At 40.6% G+C, this 20,891-nt stretch overlaps 1 protein-coding gene across 2 annotated transcripts; it reads left to right on the top strand.

Moving 5' to 3' along the window:
* Positions 1-5,179: 5,179 nt before the first annotated feature.
* Positions 5,180-19,844, top strand: prpf6 (PRP6 pre-mRNA processing factor 6 homolog (S. cerevisiae); the record flags this gene model as incomplete). Of its 2 annotated transcripts, none has more annotated exon segments than XM_042341696.1 (15): positions 5,180-5,336; positions 6,838-7,003; positions 7,467-7,585; positions 8,466-8,544; positions 8,771-8,947; positions 9,794-9,946; positions 10,398-10,492; positions 11,536-11,692; positions 12,519-12,681; positions 13,956-14,074; positions 14,399-14,617; positions 16,996-17,118; positions 17,669-17,790; positions 18,964-19,102; positions 19,725-19,844. In XM_042341696.1, coding segments are annotated over 15 exon segments (2,079 nt in total), but the record flags the coding sequence as incomplete, so codon positions are not given.
* Between the last annotated feature and the right edge of the window lie 1,047 nt (positions 19,845-20,891).

The following is a 20,891-nucleotide window of genomic DNA, read 5'->3' as shown; positions in this document are numbered from 1 at the left end:
CGATGGACTAAATGATCACAAAACGCCCCACGTCTGGTGGATCTGCTGGAGGGAGGATGCTTTGTGGAGGAGGATTATCGTGCACTGTAATGAAAACACACACACACACTCACTCACTCTCTCTCACACACACACACACAGTGGCTGAGCTGATCAGATCCAAGTCAAGCCAGGACTAGCTCTCTGCTCAGTAATTCCCTGCCTGACAATCCCTCTTGCGGTACAGAGCAGTTATTATGAGAACAAAGAGGAGGGGGGGAATGAGTTAAAACCTATTGCAATCTGTACAACCGTTCTTTTAACTTTTAAAGAGCAAAGCAGGAAACTGCTTTTGTATTTTTTTTTCACCCCCTCTGATCTAAAGAACACCCAGTGACTCGTCGCAAAAGTATAAGACTTGGTAAGATTCCTGGCTCACAAACTCCAGGGCTTATTTTTAATTGAGATCATTCGCTGCCAACCCCCCCCCCCCCACACACACACACACACCATCCCCTCAAAAAACTGGCATGAACTGGGCTGGTTTCAGGTTTTTCTGCTCAATTTGTGGACGTATTTGGATAAGAAAATTTATGGGGGTGGGTGGGGGGGAGAGAAAAGACTGCATTGCCCATCTAGGTGGTCGCACAGCAGGGCTCCAAAGTGTTCAAGTAATCTTCGTTGTGCAAATAAGCCCCCGGCTCAGACTAAATTGGCTCTAAATTGGCAATTTCATAAAGATGGTTAGTGAACATGACGATGTTATGAGGGGAAACCAGAGGGGAAGTATTTCATTTTCTTGCAATGGAATCCAGTAGCAAAACTCAGGAAGAATTGTAACTGATTTGTAAAAAAAAAAGGCCCAAATCTTGTTTTGTTTGCTAATTACTAGGGTTTGAAGGCAGGATTATTCCTATCTCACAATTGCGAGGGCAACACAGGAATACAAGGTCTTTCTTTTTAAACGTCAGGCATATCAAAGGGATAGGGAATGTACAGGTAGGGGGTACCAAAGTGAGAGTGAATTAGAATTTATTCAAAGAATATTATCACAGTTCCAAGCATGAGCTATCCTTGCATTAGCATTGTTGGTTCACTGTAGAATAGTAAGTTGCCTTTAAATAGATCGGAAATTCAGTTTGTTTTAGGGGAATTGGAATCCCTCACTATCAAAGCATCAGCCCATTAAATCAGTCAGTCAGTTAAATTAGTTAATTATGTACAACATGGGCCGACACTTGTGAAAACATTATCTTCTGAATATGCATGGCTGTAAAAGTCTTTCTAATGCACTGCCAAATGTTATGCACTAAACAAAAAAATCTTTTCAGGGACCACATCTTTTAAATTACAGGGAATGCAAATGGTTATTTGGAAACAAGCAACCAGTTGTGGCAGGTGCCTCTGTCTGATGAATTCCGAGGAGAATGGTGCAACAGGAGAGAGAGAGAAAGAGAGAGAGAGAGAAATGAGGCTCTGATAAATCAAAGAGGGTTGCTGAGAGCTTAATTGCAACTGTTCTTATCCCTCGCGTCTGTTTCTTTCCACTCACAAACCTTGTGTTTAGTTCAGCCTTACAATAAGCGAGTTGGACTTTCATCTGGAAAATTGCCATTGTACCATTATTAACGCTTTGACCACCGCAATAGCATGCTGACAATTTTTAATTTGGTGAAAACACAACACAACTGAAGAGCTTTTCCTTTGTGTGGTTTGATTCCCCCCCCCCCCCCCCCCTATTCAGCCTGCATTTAGTCCTCAAAGGCAGTGACTTTTAACCCTGGGGGTTATTTATACCAGTGCCCGAGAGCACATAGAAATCCTACAAAGAGATGAGCTCATGTTGTAATTTGAGTAATAATACCCTTGACTTTCTCGATCCCCAATGCACTATTCATCAGACATCCTTGAAGACCTCAAAGATCCATTCATGATATAGTGTTCCAGTGTATTCGGTGTATTTTTGTATCTGACCGAATGTGGATTCAATGAAGTGTTTCAGCAATACTACTATTAACAATCTTCACAAAGATTCACTTTACTTTACATCACGAATTCTGTATTTATCTTTCCCAGTCTTTTTAAACGGATTCCAATTAATAGCAACTGTGATCATGGACAAAAAACTGTTGCCCAACACAAGGATGGCTAATACAGTAATTTTCACTGTACTGCAGTAAAAGTATGTAATTAATGAGCCAATGTGTTGAGCAACCAATCAGATAATGGGGGGGGGGGGTTATTTAACGTAAAACACAGGATGCAAATCAAACCCACATCCTTATGGTTCTAGGTGGGAGTCCCTTTACCTGTTGGGTGGGTGAAGGAGCTTAGAGGATTCACTTGGAATACCCCAAAATAAAGCTAACACTCTTGTACTGCCATGAAAAGACATGCAATATATTGTAGACATCGAAATTGAAATCTGATCTGAATTAAAGCTTGATGCACACTTACTCCTTGTTGATTTTTGTTTTTATGTGTGATGTTATTGGCAGAGAAAGGCAAACTTGCAACCAAAGAAATGGTAGCAATAGTGCTTCATGTAACATGTCTGTGCTTTAAGTAATTGCTGCATTCTGAGCACAGGCTGAAATTGTGCTTTTGTGTGAACTGGAGAAGATTACCAGGGCTTTTGATGTGCACTATTTCCAGTGCATGAAGCATTGGTAGATAATTCAACAGCAAGAAAGGTCAGTTGGTGAACAACATTCAGTTTACAGCTGATTTCTCGTTTCTTGATTAAGCTGACAGCTAATTTATCTCATAAATCAGGTGCTTGTGTGGAAGACATATTTGCTGTAGTTGCTTGAATTGTGTGGTCAGAAGCGATACATTATGGATGTAGTGTAGGTTTACGCTTCCCTAAAGGAATTTTTCAAATACTGTTGAGATATAGGATGTTTAGATAATTACAAAGATACAATGTTTTGGAAAAGAAAATGCTAACACTTAAGAATTATTGCCTTTAGGAATGTAACAGAATATCAGCTCCAATGTTGCTCAATTCCCACAAACCACCAAACACTAATATTTATTACAATAGAAAATACAGTTTCTCAAATCTTATTGAATGCATTCTCTTGCAGATCTAACATAATTGTTGACTTAAGGGAGTTTAAAATCCAAGTGTAATCCGAGGAACAAAGAATTAACGTAGATCTTTCTGAAGGAAGAATCATTGCATAGAAGTCCGATGAAACTGAAAACCTTGTTATACCAAGGCAACAAACTGTGTTTAAAATATAGATGGTGTTGCAATAGGTTTAATTACATCGATGACTCTGGTATTTTGTTATCTGTGTGATTTTTTTTCACACATTTGAGTAAAAAAAATCCAATATCTATTTATGTAATGAAGGTACTAAAATATTACATTTTAATCTCAACAATATACAAACCAAATTATTATCTTAAAACTCATTTTATTCTTTCGGTTTGTATACCTTTGAGCAGCAGAGGCTAAAGTATCAAAGTAAAGTGTGATGTTAGTACACTAATAACCATTGACGCATGGATCCAAATTGAAATCTCTGAATTCAACAAAATCAAACAGTAGCCAATCTAGTCACAGACCCCATTGTTTATTATTTATAGATTTGTTTAACATTGTGTATGTATAATGGTGTTCAGAAACACTACTTCTATTTTTACTACAAGTACTGTATATAACATCTCTATCAGTACCATGTGTCTTAGTTGAAGTGACTCTATACTGCCACCTCTTTTCTGTAAATGAGTTGTTGCAGTGAATTGGACATTGTTAATTAAACAGCCAATTTAGGAATTTGAAATTGATTCTGTAAGCACTCAAAGCCAGGGCTGAAATAAATATCTGATGGACGTTTGTTCTCTCTGGAGATTAATGTTACCCTTCAGAGATTGCAAATGGCATTGATAATGAGACTTCCTCGTTGTGCTGAGCATGTCTGGAGGACATGCTACATCATGAATCTCAGACACGTTTTATCCCTTGAACTATTTGCAGCAATGGTGCTCCAGTATCTTTGATGTAGTCGTCAAAGCTGAAAAGAGGGGGTTAGGACCAATGAACTGGTTAATGTGTTGACCTAAAATACAATGGCAAAATGCAGTTACAGTGCTGCGATTAGGGTTGTGAGAAGAGAGCAGATTAGTACAGTACAACAGAACTGTGATTAGGGCAATGATTAAGGCTGTAAGCACAGAGCAGGTCAGTCCTGTGGTTAAGGTTGGGGTGAAGTCTGTGAGGACAGCTCAGGCTGTGATCAGAGCAGTGAGCACAGAGCAGAGCAGTACAGGGCAGTGATTAGTGCTGTGATCAGGGCAGTGAAGACAGAGTAGTACAGATCAGGGTTGTGATGACAGGTCAGTGCAGTGAGGACAGTACAGTGCTGTGATCAGGGCAGTGATTAGTGCAGTGAGTACAGAGCAGGTGAGTACAGAGAGGACACTGCAGTGAGGAACCACCCCCCCTCCCTCCATCTCCCCCCTCCCTCCATCTCCCCCTTCTTCCTTCCCTCTCCCCCTCCCTCCATCTCCTCCTCCCTCTATCCCTCTCCCTCTCCCTCTCCCCCCCCTCCCTCTCCCACCTCCACCCCTCTCCCCTCTCCATCCCTCTCCCCCCTCCCTCCATCTCCCCCTCCCTCCATCCTCCTCCCTCTATCCCTCTCCTCCCTCCCTCTCCCTCCATCCCTCTCCCCTCTCCATCCCTCTCCCCCCCTCCATCCCTCTCCCCCCCTTCCATCCCTCTCCCCCCTCCATCCCTCTCCCCCTCCTTCCCTCCATCCCTCTCCCCCCCCTCCATCCCTCTCCCCCTCTACATCTCTCTCCCTCCATCCCTCTCCCCCTCCATCCCTCTCCTCCCTCCATCCCTCCCTCCCTCCCCTCCCTCCATCCCTCTCCCCTCTCCATCCCTCTCCATCCCTCTCCCCCCCTCTCCCTCTCCCTCCATCCCTCTCCCCCCCTCCATCCCTCTCCCCCCTTCCATCCCTCTCCCTCCATCCCTCTCCCTCTCACACTCCCTCCATCCCTCTCCCTCCATCCCTCTCCCCCCCTCCCCCCCACTCCATCCTTCTCCCCCCCCATCCCTCTCCCCACCTCCATCCCTCCCTCTCCCCCCCCCCCCCCCCTTTGGCTGTGAACACACAGTGCGGGTCACTGAGGGTCACGGTTCCCCGGAGCCACGTGACCGCTCAGCCTCGGCGCGGTGGCCGCCGGGACAGCACCCGCCGTGTCGGTGTCTGAGCAATGGCGGCGGCGCCGAGCTCCGGGGGCAGCGCGGGCGGCCCCGCACTGACCGGGACGTTGAACCGAAAGAAGAAGCCCTTCCTGGGCATGCCGGCTCCCCTGGGATACGTGCCGGGTCTGGGGAGAGGGTCAGTGACTGACCGGCTGCTGCCGGGTTCCCGGGGGGGGAGGGGGCGGCGAGGCCTAGGCCTCTCTCCCTCCTCTCTCCCCATCTCCCTTCCCCCCTCTCTCCCCTCCTCTCCCCCCATCTCCCTTCCCCCCTCTCTCCCCTCCTCTCTCCCCCCCCCATCCCTCCCCTCCTCTCTCCCCCCCCCACCCCTCCCCTCCTCTCTCCCCCCCCATCCCTCCCCTCCTCTCTCCCCCCCATCCCTCCCCTCCTCTCCCCCCCCATCCCTCCTCTCTCCCCCCCCCTCTCCCCATCCCTCCCCCCCCATCCCTCCCTCTCTCCCCCCATCCCTCTCTCTCCCTCTCTCCCCCCCATCCTCCCTCTCCTCCCCCACCCATCCCTCTCCTCCCTCTCCCCCCATCCTCCTCTCTCCCCCCCCCTCCTCACATCCCCCCCCCATCCCTCCCCTCTCTCCCCCCATCCCTCCCCTCCTCTCTCCCCCCCCATCCCTCCCCTCCTCTCTCCCCCCCATCCCTCCCCTCCTCTCTCCCCCCCATCCCTCCCTCCTCTCTCCCCCCCCATCCCTCCCCTCCTCTCTCCCCCCCCATCCCTCCCCTCCTCTCCCCCCCCCATCCCTCCCCTCCTCTCCCCCCCCATCCCTCCCCTCCTCTCTCCCCCCCATCCCTCCCCTCCTCTCTCCCCCCCATCCCTCCCTCCTCTCTCCCCCCATCCCTCCCCTCCTCTCTCCCCCCCCATCCCTCCCCTCCTCTCTCCCCCCCCATCCCTCCCCTCCTCTCTCCCCCCCCCCCCCCTCCTCTCTCCCCCCATCCCCCCCCTCCTCTCTCCCCCCCATCCCTCCCTCTCTCTCCCCCCATCCCCCCTCTCTCTCCCCCCCCACTCTCTCTCCCCCTCCCCATCTCCCTCCCCACTCCCTCCCCCCCTCTCTCCCTTCTCTCCCCCTTCTTCCATCTCTCTCACTCCCCCCCCCCCCTCCCTCTCCATCTCCCTCCTTCCATTTCAAGGCCTTTTTGCTTACACATCCTTAGCTTTTAGAGCAACAACTGGCACTTATACAGCACCCTCCACGCAGGGTAGCGTCTCAGAGCGCTTAACGGCGGCGAAGCCGGTACCTGTCGAGCGGAGGCGACGCGCGGTGGAATGGGGCAGTGAGTAGCTCGGAGGGGTAGGGAGGTGCCAGGGGGTGACGGGATTTGAACACGCGCGTGAGGATCCTGAAGTCGATCTGTTCGGCAATAAGGAGCCAGTGCAGCCTGGGCCGGAACTGGTGAGATGCGGGTACGGAGTCTGGTCCGGGTCGGTATGCGGGCGGCAGAGTTCTGAATGAGCTGATCTTTTTGAATGGTGGCGCTGGGGAGACAGGCGTTAGCGAGCGTTGCGCGCTAAAAAAAAAAAGGCTCTCTGAGAACCTCATAGAAATAGCTGGAGTAAGTAATGGCGATTCTGAGCCTATTCGTTCGTGCTGTTTTGACTCGTTGCTAATTTATGTTTTGTGCTCGATCCAGTGCTACTGGTTTCACGACCCGTTCTGATATTGGTCCTGCTCGAGATGCGAACGACCCTGTTGATGATCGTCATGCTCCTCCAGGGAAAAGGACCGTTGGTGATCAAATGAAAAAGAATCAGGCAGATGATGACGATGAGGATTTGAATGATACTAATTATGATGAGGTGATTTATTGCGTATATAGATACGACTTCCAACAATTCTTGTTTAGGTTGAAAGTGCCCATGTTTATTCCAAAAACAACAATAAATGATGCACACGACCATCCAACAATAGTGCAGGAATGGCTAGCGTAAGGTGTTGCATTTTTTTTCACTTTTATTTACTTCCTAATGATGTTGGATGATGTCATTGCTACTTAAGACCCTGATCATTATTTTGATCATCGCATTAGTTTCTTCACCATTAGTCCAGTTATTTTCTTTGTCCTTTTCAAGTTTCTTCTTTCCTGTCCTTACAACCGCTCTACTTTAGAGTGAACCAGCTAGGTTTGCCATAAATCCTCAATGTTAAAATTGGAGGTCCTGCGTGTTCAGTGTCTTTCTTCCAGCAAAAATTTTAAGCAAAAAGAGATAAACACTATTCGATTGTACTAGTTTTCACATAGTTAAAGTTTTTTGTTTAAAGTTCAATGGATATGCTGGAAGTCTGTTCTCAAGTGGACCATATGAAAAAGATGATGAAGAGGCCGATGCAATTTACGCAGCCTTGGACAAGAGAATGGATGAAAGAAGGAAAGACAGAAGGTATAAAAGCTTGTTCATGAATTTATTTCATTTTACTACTTTATATTTTCTAAAGAACAATACACCAAAACTAGTTAATGGTTATCAATGTAGAATATAAGTGTTTGAATTCAGTATGTACTGCAATATAAGAGGGGCACACATGACTGGCAATTCTGATCTCTTGTTTTAGCAAGTGGGATTTCCAGCTTGATTACAAGCCAGTTGAATTATATCTGATAGATTGTACATAAGATTAACCATAATTATTCAGAGCTATGTAGGGTGTTTGAATTTTGTTCAGTGAAGTTGAGGGCAGGCCATAAGTAATCCATACATTTCAAAGACTCACTTTTTCGAGTACACTAATTTCTCGTTGCCTTTGTGTGCTCTCAGGAGCCACTTAGGTGAATGTTTGAGACATCTGAATGTACTTGCTCTTGTTCACTCATGCCCTTTTAAGCCACCCGATGTACATAGAAATGGAAAAAACACTTTCTACCAACTTTTACACTATTTACTTATCAAATCTGATTTTACGTGAGGAGTTAACATTTGGACTATGTGTCTTAACAACAGCAAATTACACTTGTATAGCGCCCTTCATGTCAGAAAGATATCCCAAGGCACTGGACAATCAAGGGTTTTGGGTCCGAGCTGGGAGTTGGGGTCAGAAAGGGAGGAGGGCAGGGCGTGTGGGGATGGGAGGATGGCTGAAGGCACGGTCGAAGAAGCAGGTCTTTAGACAATCAACCGTAGAATTATTGTTAAGATTTGTAACTTCACTGATAAGTTGTTTAAATGGGTTGTTTTGAAATGTCATGAACCATGTCTTATATTATGTTTTTATTAATTGTGTTTGTATATTTAAAAAAATGAAACCGGTATTCTCTTTAATTAGGGAACAACGGGAGAGAGAAGAAATTGAGAAGTACCGTATGGAACGTCCAAAAATCCAACAGCAGTTCTCCGATCTGAAGGTAAATTTGATCTTGCCTTTCCAGGTGAAACATCCTGTATTTAAAGGTAGCTTCTCTTAAATCTTGTGCAAGGCAATGTCCCAAGCTTAGAGGATGGATGGCAACCTGCTTCTGGGATTTATGTTCTGTGGCATTGTGTGGGACATTGGACCTATCTGAAAATAAAAAATGTCAACACTTTGCTAAAATAGTTTGAATCATTAAGCTTGTATTTTTGCTTATTTAGAGAAAACTTTCAGAAGTAACGGAAGAAGAATGGTTGAGCATTCCAGAAGTTGGTGACGCCCGAAACAAACGTCAGAGAAATCCTCGTTATGAGAAGCTGACCCCAGTACCAGATAGTTTCTTTGCCAAACATTTGCAAACAGGAGAGCAACATACATCTGTGGATCCTAGACAAGCGGTTAGTATTACTGCATTTATGCAGAATAATTGTAGCTGTATGACCTAAGAAAATAATATAAATTTAATGACTTGTTCTTTGTTATTGCATTTAAAAGGTATACTAAAAAATCCTTTCCTGAAACATAACTCAACATCAACGTTTGTTGATTGACTTATATTATGGACAAGATGACATGAAACTGTTGAGTTTAAACCATATGCAAACTGCATGAGGCGACTTGGGAGTATCTCATGCCCACCCCCATCTCAAGTTCATTACTCATCTATTTTCTGTTTGCACTATTCATGTTTAATGTCATATTGGGTACCAACAAAATATGAAAGTAATTTACCTGGTGGTCTATGAAATTTAGCAGTGCAACAATTACAATAACAACAAAATTACATTTCATGTTGGGAGGATGTCCCAAGGACTCCTTGAGATAATATTTTTCAGTATTTTTATTTAACTACTGCACTTTTATGTGATTTTACTAAAACCACCAGATGGCAGTGTATATTGCAGCATCCTGACTCTTTGTCAGTTGTGTAGCCATCTATGAAATGCACAGCTCTGCCTTTACAAGACAAGTGAAATTTCACTTGACTGTACAACACAGAGAGATACTTGCAGAAATGCAAAAGGTTTGCAGATTCCTTTGTATTCCTGAAACTTAACGTCTCCTGGGATGCGTCTATGGCACACTGATTTGCTTGCCTTGAAATGGGGCTCTGATTTGTAGAAAATAGGAACAACATTGGAATGATTTGTGCAGAATGATTAATTTTATTTTTTTGTTCCATTTGTATATTATGAAATGCATCATGCAATTTAATAGATGTGTTTTAATGTTTGTTATAGCAGTTTCCTGGCTTACCGTCCTCTTTCCCTGGTGGCCTGAATACACCCTACCCACCTGGAATGACACCTGGTCTAATGACACCTGGATCAGGAGAGCTGGACATGAGAAAGATTGGTCAGGCCAGAAACACGTTGATGGACATGAGACTAAGCCAAGTAAGTTCGATATGGTTAATAAACAGTTATGTAAGTTTTGAAATAAGTGTTTTATGTTTTGGTGATTTTATTTTTGGTGGATGTAATATCCTAGAGTTCAGTAAAACCTTAATATCAGTAGAATTATAACCAAATATACCTTCACTTTGTGAAATTAAAATTAAAAATATCATCGTGCGAATGCTGTTATTAATTAAAATTTATTTGAAAACATCTCTAGAACATAACTTTAATTAGTGAGTTTGCAGTTTTAAAGTTCAAAACAAGTGTGTGGGCATTTACAGGTCTCTAATTTGGCCAAAGAGTCTTCTCTATGCAAACACCTTATACAGTATTGTGAGGCAGTTTCTGCAGGACTGGAAGCTGAAATACATTTTCAATATGAATCAGCATAACTTGTATATTGCTACTAGAAAATGTTCATGTTAATTATCCCCAATGATTGTTTCAGGTGTCTGATTCTGTTAGTGGACAAACTGTTGTTGACCCTAAAGGTTACCTCACTGATCTGAACTCTATGATTCCAACTCATGGCGGAGATATTAAGTAAGTACAATGATTTAGTCAAAGAAGGTGAAATATAAAGAAAAGGTTTGTTCACCTATAACAAACTTACAATTCTATCAGTTGCCTGCATATGTTGCATAGGAATATATAAACATTCAGTTACAAAATATCCAGCTACAAAATGTTTACACTGAAAGACATTTTTTGTTTAATATTTGTTTTAATTAAGCAAATTCTGCTTCAAAAACATTGTATGGTTTGTTGCTTTACTTGAGAATTACCCTATTCAAACACTGCTGTAATGATACTGTACAATGCATTGGCAAGGACCGCTTAAAGCCCAGATAAAGAAGATGCTAAGTATTGCAAAGGCAGGGAGAAAACTAGATTGACATAATGGTCTGTAAGTGATTTTAGCAACAATATCTGCAGAAGAACATTTCAGCAAAAATAATTTAAAAAGTTAAGTGGTTCGAGTAGGTTACATAATGTTCCTGCATCTCTGGGCCCTGGGTGAAATCCAACCCAAAACAATGTAGTGAAAGACTGATCTATGTTCTCATTGTGGGTCTCCAACTGGATTGCCACAGTGCCATACAGATTATAAATTGATAAGACTTAGTCTGTAACACTCACTTTGCTTACCTAAAAAGGCCCAATAACATATCAACAGAAAGACAGATTTAAATAAATAAGAAAATGTTACACTAAAATATTAATATCAAATTACTAACAATATTTACAAATCAGAACATACCAGAGCATCTGCTTCAATTAGGACTGATTTTGTTTTGAGTTGAGTTTTGCAGCCAAATAGGTAGGAGGCCAGAAAATTAGTCAAAGAAGAGTGTGGCCCTCGAAATGCCAAAGATTTTACTTCAGCAAAATTGGCAGACTCTTTGTAATTCTTGAAAGCTTTGCAATTTCTACAGATTAAAACCCTGTCGTTTTGCGGTGTACTATAAACAGGGATACAAACTGTCCGTGGTTGTCGTGATCAGTATATCTAAGTGGCAGTCTTGCCAAAAAGCTTATTTGCCAAAACAATTACAGTTTAAAAAAAATCCTTCTTCTTGGCACAGTGACATTAAAAAAGCCAGATTGTTGCTGAAATCTGTGCGTGAGACAAATCCTCATCATCCTCCAGCTTGGATCGCGTCTGCGAGGCTCGAGGAAGTAACGGGAAAACTCCAGGTGGCCAGAAACCTAATTATGAAAGGGACTGAGATGTGTCCAAAGGTAACTAAATGAAAATGTTACATTTGAATATTTTTTGTTATATAGTGGACGCCGCTATAGATTATCCCCCAACTCCCTCAAAAACATTGATTACTCCATCCAACATTGTTTGAGTGAGACACCGCTGTGCGCAATTGGCTGCCGGGTTTTGCCCACAAAATACACAGTCAATCCACTTTGCAATATTACATTAGATTACATTAGAGTATACAGCACAGAAACAGGCCATTCGGCCCAACTGGTCTACACCGGTGTTTATGCTCCACATGAGCCTCCTCCTACCCTTCCTCAACTAAGCCTTCCAGCATAACCTTCTATTCCTTTTTCCCTCATGTCCTATCTAGCTTTCCCTTATTTGCCTCAACAACTCCTTATGGTAGCATGTTCCACATTCCCACTGTGTGTGAAGAAATTTCTTCTAACTTCCCTATTTGATCTATTTGACACTATTTTATACTGATGGCCCTATATTTTGTGAAACACTTTGAGACTTCTCAACGACGTGATAAAGCGCTAAATCAAATGCAAGGATTCATTATATTATATCAAATGCAAGGATTATTATTACGTCTCAAGAAGTTTGTAATGTCCTTTTGTGAGATGGTAATCCTAAAGAGATTTAATATGCACTGCAGAAAAATGTCATTTGTTGATAATGTGATGGTCATCTGACCTTTAGTGAATCTCCTGCAAATTGTCTAATAAAAACAGTAGTATATATTGATAGTTGCCAGTGTCTTGAACAGTTTCATTTAAACATTCTGATAATCAGATGTCCTGTAAAGCAAATTGGTACTTTGACTTGTTTTCTTTAACGAATTTCCAGAGCGAAGATGTTTGGTTGGAAGCAGCTCGACTACAGCCTGGCGACACAGCAAAGGCAGTGGTAGCAAACGCTGTTCGACATCTGCCACAGTCTGTCCGCATATATATACGAGCCGCAGAACTAGAAACCGATCTCCGAGCCAAGAAACGTGTTCTCAGGAAAGGTGACCACCAAAATTACACTTCACAGATTTGGTACTCTTTAGGAGATATATTAATGATATGTGATCTCTAGATGTCGATTTAATATTTTCAATTTGAATTTCAAATGTAATATTTTGCATAAGGGATCGCTACGTAACAATTTGTGGACAATGTAATAACTTGCTGTCTAACTGAAAGCACCAAGAGTTGCTAGTGTATGGCCTTTCTCAATGTCACAGTTCAGTTTTCAATCGTGTCGCAATACAGGTTACCTATCCTCTTTAATTGCTAAACTTAGTGTTATTCAGAGTCTGCTGCTAAGGTGAGCATGATTTCTGATTTTGATGTAATATGTATGGAGGTGAATGAGTGATGGACTTCAATGGTGAGAAATCATTTTTATATATTTTTAAAAAGTCTTCGCTTTTGGGTTGAATTGGGGCATTGTGAATATTAAATAATAATGCAGTGTACATAAACATTTTGCACTGGGCATTGTAAAGTAAAATGAAACAGATTAGCAAATAAATACAGGTAATGCATTTTGTAGATTTATTGTTGATGGGTTTAAAATAGCCAGGAAATGATTAATGAATATTTTTAGCTGATTCTTTATTTCTGACTACAGCAAAATTGTTCAGCCGAAAAGCACCCATGCATTTTCATAGTTTAGGATAATTTTTAATTACAAAAATGTTATCAATGTCACAATGTTTTGCACGATTTAGCCCAAAGAACTGGAAGAAACATGAAAATAAGGCCGTTCAAAATAGCTTTCATTTTCTTAGGTTGCTTTTAGCCATATTATTTTCACTTTCCAAATATCTTTCCATTGACCTAGAGGGGCATCTTGATCTATTCCCTGCTAAAGATCACTTTAAAATACACTTAAGTGGTTTATGTATTTGCTTCTTTTGAACTCCTGGAGCAAAGTCAACACTTAGAAGTGAAAAGAAAGTTCATTGTTGGGTATACAATACAACTCATATCAGTGATTTATTACGCAATTGACTTCTTACAGTATAATAGTACTTTTGATTTTTAACTCATAAAATGTCAGCAGGTCTAGGGAAATTCCAGCCTCCATCGATTGGTTTAATAAGTTTTCTCAAAGCCATTGATAGAATAATCATATTGCAATGATAGTTATTCCAATGTCGGGAACAGCTTTAATAGTAACCCAATACAATTAATAAATACAATACTTAAAATACAAATTAGAATAAAAAAGGTATTACTTTACATGTCCATCAACCCAGTGTGTAATGAAAAAATAAATCTTTTTTTAATCTAGCTCTGGAGCACGTTCCAAATTCTGTGCGTTTATGGAAAGCAGCAGTTGAGCTGGAGGAACCTGAGGATGCTAGGATTATGCTCAGCCGAGCTGTTGAATGTTGCCCTACAAGCGTTGAGGTAAGAAGAATACAGAGCAAAAAATGTTTTTGAATTGATTTCTTTCTAGCAGTTTATCTGTAGTACATTAGGTCATACCACCACATGCATCAGAAGGGATGCTTTCCTGCAAGAATAAGTCTTGCATTTTCTCAATGTTGGACAGTAAATTGTTTGAGAAAGAAAATGAGGGGTGTTCAGGAAGGAGAAAAGAGGATATCAAATGGTTCCAAGGGCTTCTTCCATCCATACCTATTTTATGATTAATCTGAGTAAAGCCTACATGTTTTATCCTCAGCTAACAAGATAATGTAAAATCATACAATTTGTTTTAATTTTTTCAAGCTTTGGCTTGCTCTGGCAAGATTGGAGACCTATGAAAATGCTCGTAAAGTCCTCAACAAAGCAAGAGAAAATATTCCAACGGACAGACACATTTGGATAACTGCAGCAAAACTGGAAGAAGCGAATGGAAATACTCAGATGGTGGAAAAGATCATAGACAGAGCTATTACTTCACTTAGAGCTAATGGAGTGGAAATTAACAGAGAACAATGGATTCAGGTAAGACGGAATTGCATACTGGACACCAATTCTCACTCAGGTTGAATCACACATTGCAATGTATTAAGTCTAGTGAACCTGTTCTATTTGCAGTGCACTAGACCTGAACTGAAAGTTACTGGTCTGGTGCTGCTCTTTTTTTGGCAGTGCCGCGTGGAGAAGACGAGTAGTAGTAGAACTAATATCAACTAGAATGAGCAGCGGCAACTCATTTTGCGAGAACCATGTTTTCTGTGTTAATAATGCACTGATGATGGAATGTGATATAATGATGGAATGTGAGTGATCGAAAATCAAAATAAGGTGCATTTTGGCGCAGATAAACACAATATCATGATGTGATAGTTGGATTCCTTAAAATCCCAACCAGAGTTTCACTGGTCGCTGCTGCCAGATTGATTGTGCAGCCACAAAGCAAGCTGGCAATTCTCTGCCATCCGCTGGAAGTGATGTTGCTGCCTGATAACCTGATAACCTGATAACCTGGAAGTTGGCCTTTTTTTTAGCATTTGGTTGGACAAGGCCGACTGCTCTATAATTGAATTCCTTGGTAGCTCAAAGGTTAATTTGAATACCAAAAAAATCAAACCCCGCTGTTTCAGAATCGCATGCAGACCTGACCCGCATGTTTCTAGATTTAGATAATCATTTCCTCTTGTTAAAAGGCTTGTTTGGTGCTCACTAGTTTCGTGACGCATCGTAAACTTCCTCCAGATGTTCATGACAATCTTTGGACATTTTGAGTAAATATTAATTGTGTCTGTGCCACACCCTCAATTTCCCACTTTCCAGTGTGGCATATACAGTATTAATGTACATCTTGGTCCCTAAATTCAGCATTAATTCAAAAAAAATTTGGATGATAAAACTGGTAAAACACTCAAGAAATAAGTTATAGCTATTGAACCTATTGTTCATTGTTAATGATCAATAGTTAAGTTAGATTTATTTCCAAAAGGTAAAAAACTGCAGATTAGATTTGTTTCCACTTCCACTCTTGATTCCAGGTCCACTGATGTTCTGTCTACTTGCCTGTCAGACATCAAGGCCTGGATGAGCTAAAATCTCCTGTGACTAAACCTGGCAAGACGGAAACCATTCCCCTCAGCTCCCGTCAATGTTTCCTCACTTCTTGCTTTTACCTCCTCTACCTCCCCAGCCAGTCTTTATCTCAGTGAATTAGTGTTCAATCTTTATATCCTGTTCAATCCTCAGCTTTTCTTTCTCGCTCAAATCTGGTCTCTGCCCAAGACAATTTTTCTTCACCTTTGCCACATTTCCTGCCCTCACTCCTACCTCACTCTAAAATGTGTTGAAAACTGTATCCAGACTTTTCCAGTCGAATGCCCCTAAATCTCTGGAACTCCCCCTCAAACTCCCTCATCTCGCTCATCTCTATTTGTCTTCAAGTCCCTTCTCTGATCACTACCTTCCCTGCCCTTCTCTCCTTTCCCTTGCTTGGCATCCGGTAGCTACTCAAAAAGTCCAACATGGGAATTGTTTTTAAATGCACACTATATTTAATTGTTTCTCTCTTTCTCATGGCCTTTTGAATATGAACTTTGGGAAGTTTTCAATGGTGTAAAAGTACTTTGGGTTCTTGAGTGAAAAAAGGCCATTCACTTTATTTGGCAGTAATTTATTGTTTGGCATTGTGAAGAAGTCTCTTGTTTTAATTAGTCTGATCTTCATTCTGTTTCTTTGGTATAACCCCCATTTTAGAAAATTGGCCATTATGTAAAGCATACACTAGCTAGGAGAGCAGCTGGGCAACCTGCTCACAGACGTCGGATCTGCTGATCAGAACCCATTTGTTTCAGGGAGGGAATGTTTTGGGAATTTGATTTTTTGGCAAGTCTAAAATCCGACTTAAACAATGACTTACGAACAGGCATTGGTGATTTGCTTCCAGGAGCATTAAGTACTCTGGATTGATGAGATCGGGTTTGTTTAATTCACATTTGATTTATTGAGAACTATTGCTGTAGATCTAGAGATCATTTATTTGTATGTTTTTAAAAATAAGTAGGTGCCGTTCTGGGATATTGCAAATTCACTTCCATTATGTTTCAGTGTAAAACTTTAATATAATCACTATGGATGGCATTAGCTTAATTGTATTATTGTTAATTAAGACTCTTTTAAAACCCCCAAAATACTTACAGCTATGCACTGTCATAATTACTTATTTGTTTAAAAGGTGAATTGATCACATTTAGCAACCGAGCAACAAAGCGAACTTCTCAAAAGTATGAAAATGTGTGTATCCTGCACATTTAGGAAGACTGTAGTTCTCTGCTAATCGGTTTTATAAACCTTGGTTGAGTTTACTTGACTTTGTGTTTCAATATTTAGTGAGTAGTTTTTCCTGTTTGCAGGATGCTGAGGAATGTGATAAAGCAGGAAGTGTTGCTACCTGTCAGGCCATTATTCGAGCAGTTATTGGAATTGGAGTGGAGGAGGAAGATCGGAAGCATGCGTGGATGGAAGATGCAGAAAGTGTATGTTGTTAAGTATTTCACCAGCTTTCGGTGGCTAAACTATGCTGATGTTAAATGATAATTGTTTCAAGATTTATAACTCTGTTAGCAAATTCAATTGGCAGATTTTCAAATCCTTTCTAGTTTAGGCATGAAAAATAATAATTTGGGAATGAGTGCCTTTCAAACTATTTTAATTAAGAACAAGTGAAGAACTGTAAAAGAAACATTTAGTGAGTAATAATATGAAGTCTGCTAACGCACCACAGGAAATTTTGGTGGTGTAGAAAGTATCTTGCACTTGCCATCAGTTGTAAATGCTGCAGTATGAATTGTTGCTGAGCCGTACAGCAACAACAAATTACATTTATATTGCGCCTTTCAGGTTGAGCCAGGAAGATGCCAGCTGTGTTCCCCGCTTTGAGTTGACCTATCTGAGAGAGTGGTGGAATTACTTGATAATTATGTGTATAGCTATTTTTGTTCCAAGAGAGTTTTATGGGGGGATTTTTGCATACGATCTAGTCTTTCGCATTTTTCATTTTTTTTCTTAATTTCTTTCTTTTCTCAGTGTATTTCCCATGGAGCGCTTGAATGTGCCAGAGCCATTTACGCACATTCACTCCAGGTCTTCCCAAGCAAAAAGAGTGTGTGGTTGAGGGCTGCATATTTTGAAAAGAATTATGGCACCAGGTAAAGTTGCACTGGACGTATTCAAATCACTTTATATATACTTGAAGGGAAATAGTTGCTTAGTAACTGTTTACTGTGCGTTTGTTCGAATAGCTTCTGTAGACTAAATAATTTCTGTTATATAAATTAGAACAAGCCACAAAATGACTGTTAGACCTTCTTGAATATCATTAATTCAAAATGCATTTTAAGTGCTATGGAAGTAAACACGATTGAGGATGACTCCTATTGCTAATGCATTTACTATATGTTCTTTTGCTCATTAATCACATACAATATTGTTGCTGGTAAATAAAATGCCAACAAATAACCAGTAACAGATGTGCTTGATGTTTTTAATTAATATTTCAATTTACTTTATTTCCTCTTCGTTTACTGTAGGTTCAGTTGACTGTTTGTGGGACACTGCTGTGCGCAATTGGCTGCCAAGTTTCACCCACAAAATACACAGTCACTGCACTTTAGAGTATGTCCTGTGAAACGCTTTGAGATGTCTCAAAGACATCATAAGACGCTACATCAAATGCAAGGATTATTATTATGTTATAAAAATCACCCTTTTGAACAATGGACTTCTGTGATTAGAAATAAAGGAACAGGAAAACTGGCTTCTTTTAATATATTCCTTAACCATGGGGCATTGAGATACTTGTATCATCCACGTTGTTTTCCGAATAGAAATTTAGTAAAAGTAACAATTTTGTTTTTATGTACGATTGTTTACATTAGATAATTCCCCCAAAGTAGACAAATAGCAATAGGCTGCTAAGTATCACCCACAAAATACAGTCACTCCACTTTACAGTATATTTTGTGAAGTGCTTTGAGGCATCTCAATGATGTGATAAGGCACTGTATCAAATACAACAATTATTTATTATTAAAAGCTTATTCTACAAATAAGATAAGAATATTAAACTTAAATGTTCAAGTTAAGAGATTTTTTTCATATGAAATTGAGACTTATCATAAAAGCAATCTGAAGTGATTGGATAATTTTATGATCCTTCAGATTTAAGACAAAGCTGTATATCTGGAAAGCTATAATAGGAGACCAAGATAACTACGTGTGAATCATTAAATTTATAGCTGGCTTGAACACAATGGATGCTTTCTTAGGTTGAACATGAAAACAAGGTAATCACAATTAAATGAATGTATCTTTTATTTCAGGGAATCTCTCGAGGCCCTCCTGCAAAGGGCTGTGGCTCACTGCCCAAAAGCAGAAGTGCTTTGGTTAATGGGGGCTAAGTCCAAATGGTTAGCTGGAGATGTGCCTGCAGCGAGAAGCATTCTTGCCCTTGCTTTCCAGGTTTGTCCATAAAATGTTAATATATGTTTCTCCTAAGGCTTTTGAATGTTCATCTTGTTTTCTCATGGACTACAGAACCATAGAAATTTACAACATAGAATTTAATCCATTGTGTCTGTGCCTATATGCGCAGTAACATGGTGATTTTAATCTGTACTATTGCATTGATATATTTTTGAGTCTCCCCCTTTCAAATTGCTCCCTTCTTGTGGACAGATTTACTTCTGTAACCAGGTAGATAGGATTGGACAATGAACTTCTCCAAATTTCTTGTTACAGCCACTTTGTAAATGGTGGCAGAGGTGCTTTTGTAGTTTTGAATGGAAAATACAGTAAAACTCACATAAGTAGTGTCAGTCAGAACCATAATATTTAATCTGATTTATGTGAATTCCAATTTGCAAGCAAACTATGTCATATCGAATTTGAATTAATCAATAGTCTTCACTCCGCATGAGTAATTCAATGTAGCCGATAAATACATTTGCAATAAGTACTTCATCGCATGAATCATGTCAGCTCACTAAATTTTTTGAGGGTTAACATTTGCTGTGCGTAAAACGCAAATGCTTTTAAAAATGCTATTGTGCAAGTGGTTTATGGACCATTCTTTCAATACCAGGCTAATCCCAACAGTGAGGAAATCTGGTTGGCTGCGGTTAAGCTGGAGTCTGAGAACAATGAGTACGAAAGAGCAAGAAGACTGCTGGCTAAGGCTAGAAGCAGTGCTCCTACTGCAAGAGTAAGTCAATCAATGGTCTCTTATGTGAAAGTATTTGTCTACAATGAAGTGTACAAACAATCTTTACGGTCTAAAGAAACACTACAACAATAATCCTTTAATTTAATATAAGTGCTTTACCACTTTGTTGAAATGTCTTAATTTATTGTTCAAAAATACTCAGTCGCTACTCTTTACAGTATATCCTGTGAAGCGCTTTGAGATGTCTCAATGATGTGATAAGGTGCTATATCAAATGCAAGGATTATTATTATTATTGTTGTTGTGACTGTTTGCCGGCAAACATCAATTAGTGAAACTTGTGGGGAGAAAATGAGCAAGCCCGATTAAAGCAATTGTCTATCATTTTATTAGGATTTGGTAATGAATTTAATTACACACACCTGCGTTGTCAAGATGAGCTTTTAACTACTGTAAAGAATTATGAAACATTTATGTACTGCATTGCTCAAAGGATCAAATGGAGCAAGCAAATTGGAGTCAAGCAAAATCCCTTTGGACCAAATTATAGACTGAATTCACTAAGTTAATTCAAAGAAACAACTATTAATCCTTGATGAGTGTGACCAAATGTTCTTCCAAATGGACATCAGGTAAACCCTAATCCTAAATCAGTCTACCAGAAAGGGTCTCCAGTTATCCCTTACGGTAGGATTTTTTTGAAAAGTGTGTTTAAGGTTAAAATAGCCAACATTAATTATAATAATTATAAACATCTCAGGGGGAAGTCTTGCAACACAAATACAAAGGGATAAAATGCAAACCAAAGGAAAGAAAAAAGTTAACTCAATCCTCGATTTGGTGCAATAAGCTAACATTTAAGTTTGCATGTTCGTATGCACAAAATATTTCTTCCAAGAATTTATATCAGAACATTTTAGAACATGATTAGTAGTCCCCACCCAAACAAATCACATCCTTCCCATTAAAGGAATCTCTGCGATTTGTTATGACATAAAGCTGACAGGTGAAACATGTAGCAACTTCCCAGCAATCGATACAAATTGTATTTGACCTAACTTTTTTTAAATTAACTAACTACAATCT

Source organism: Callorhinchus milii, unplaced genomic scaffold, assembly GCF_018977255.1.
Source record: "Callorhinchus milii isolate IMCB2004 unplaced genomic scaffold, IMCB_Cmil_1.0 Scaffold18, whole genome shotgun sequence".
Classification (NCBI taxonomy): domain Eukaryota; kingdom Metazoa; phylum Chordata; class Chondrichthyes; order Chimaeriformes; family Callorhinchidae; genus Callorhinchus; species Callorhinchus milii.
The sequence above is the reverse complement of the archived record's forward strand: the minus strand, read 5'-3'. Positions and strand labels throughout refer to the sequence as shown.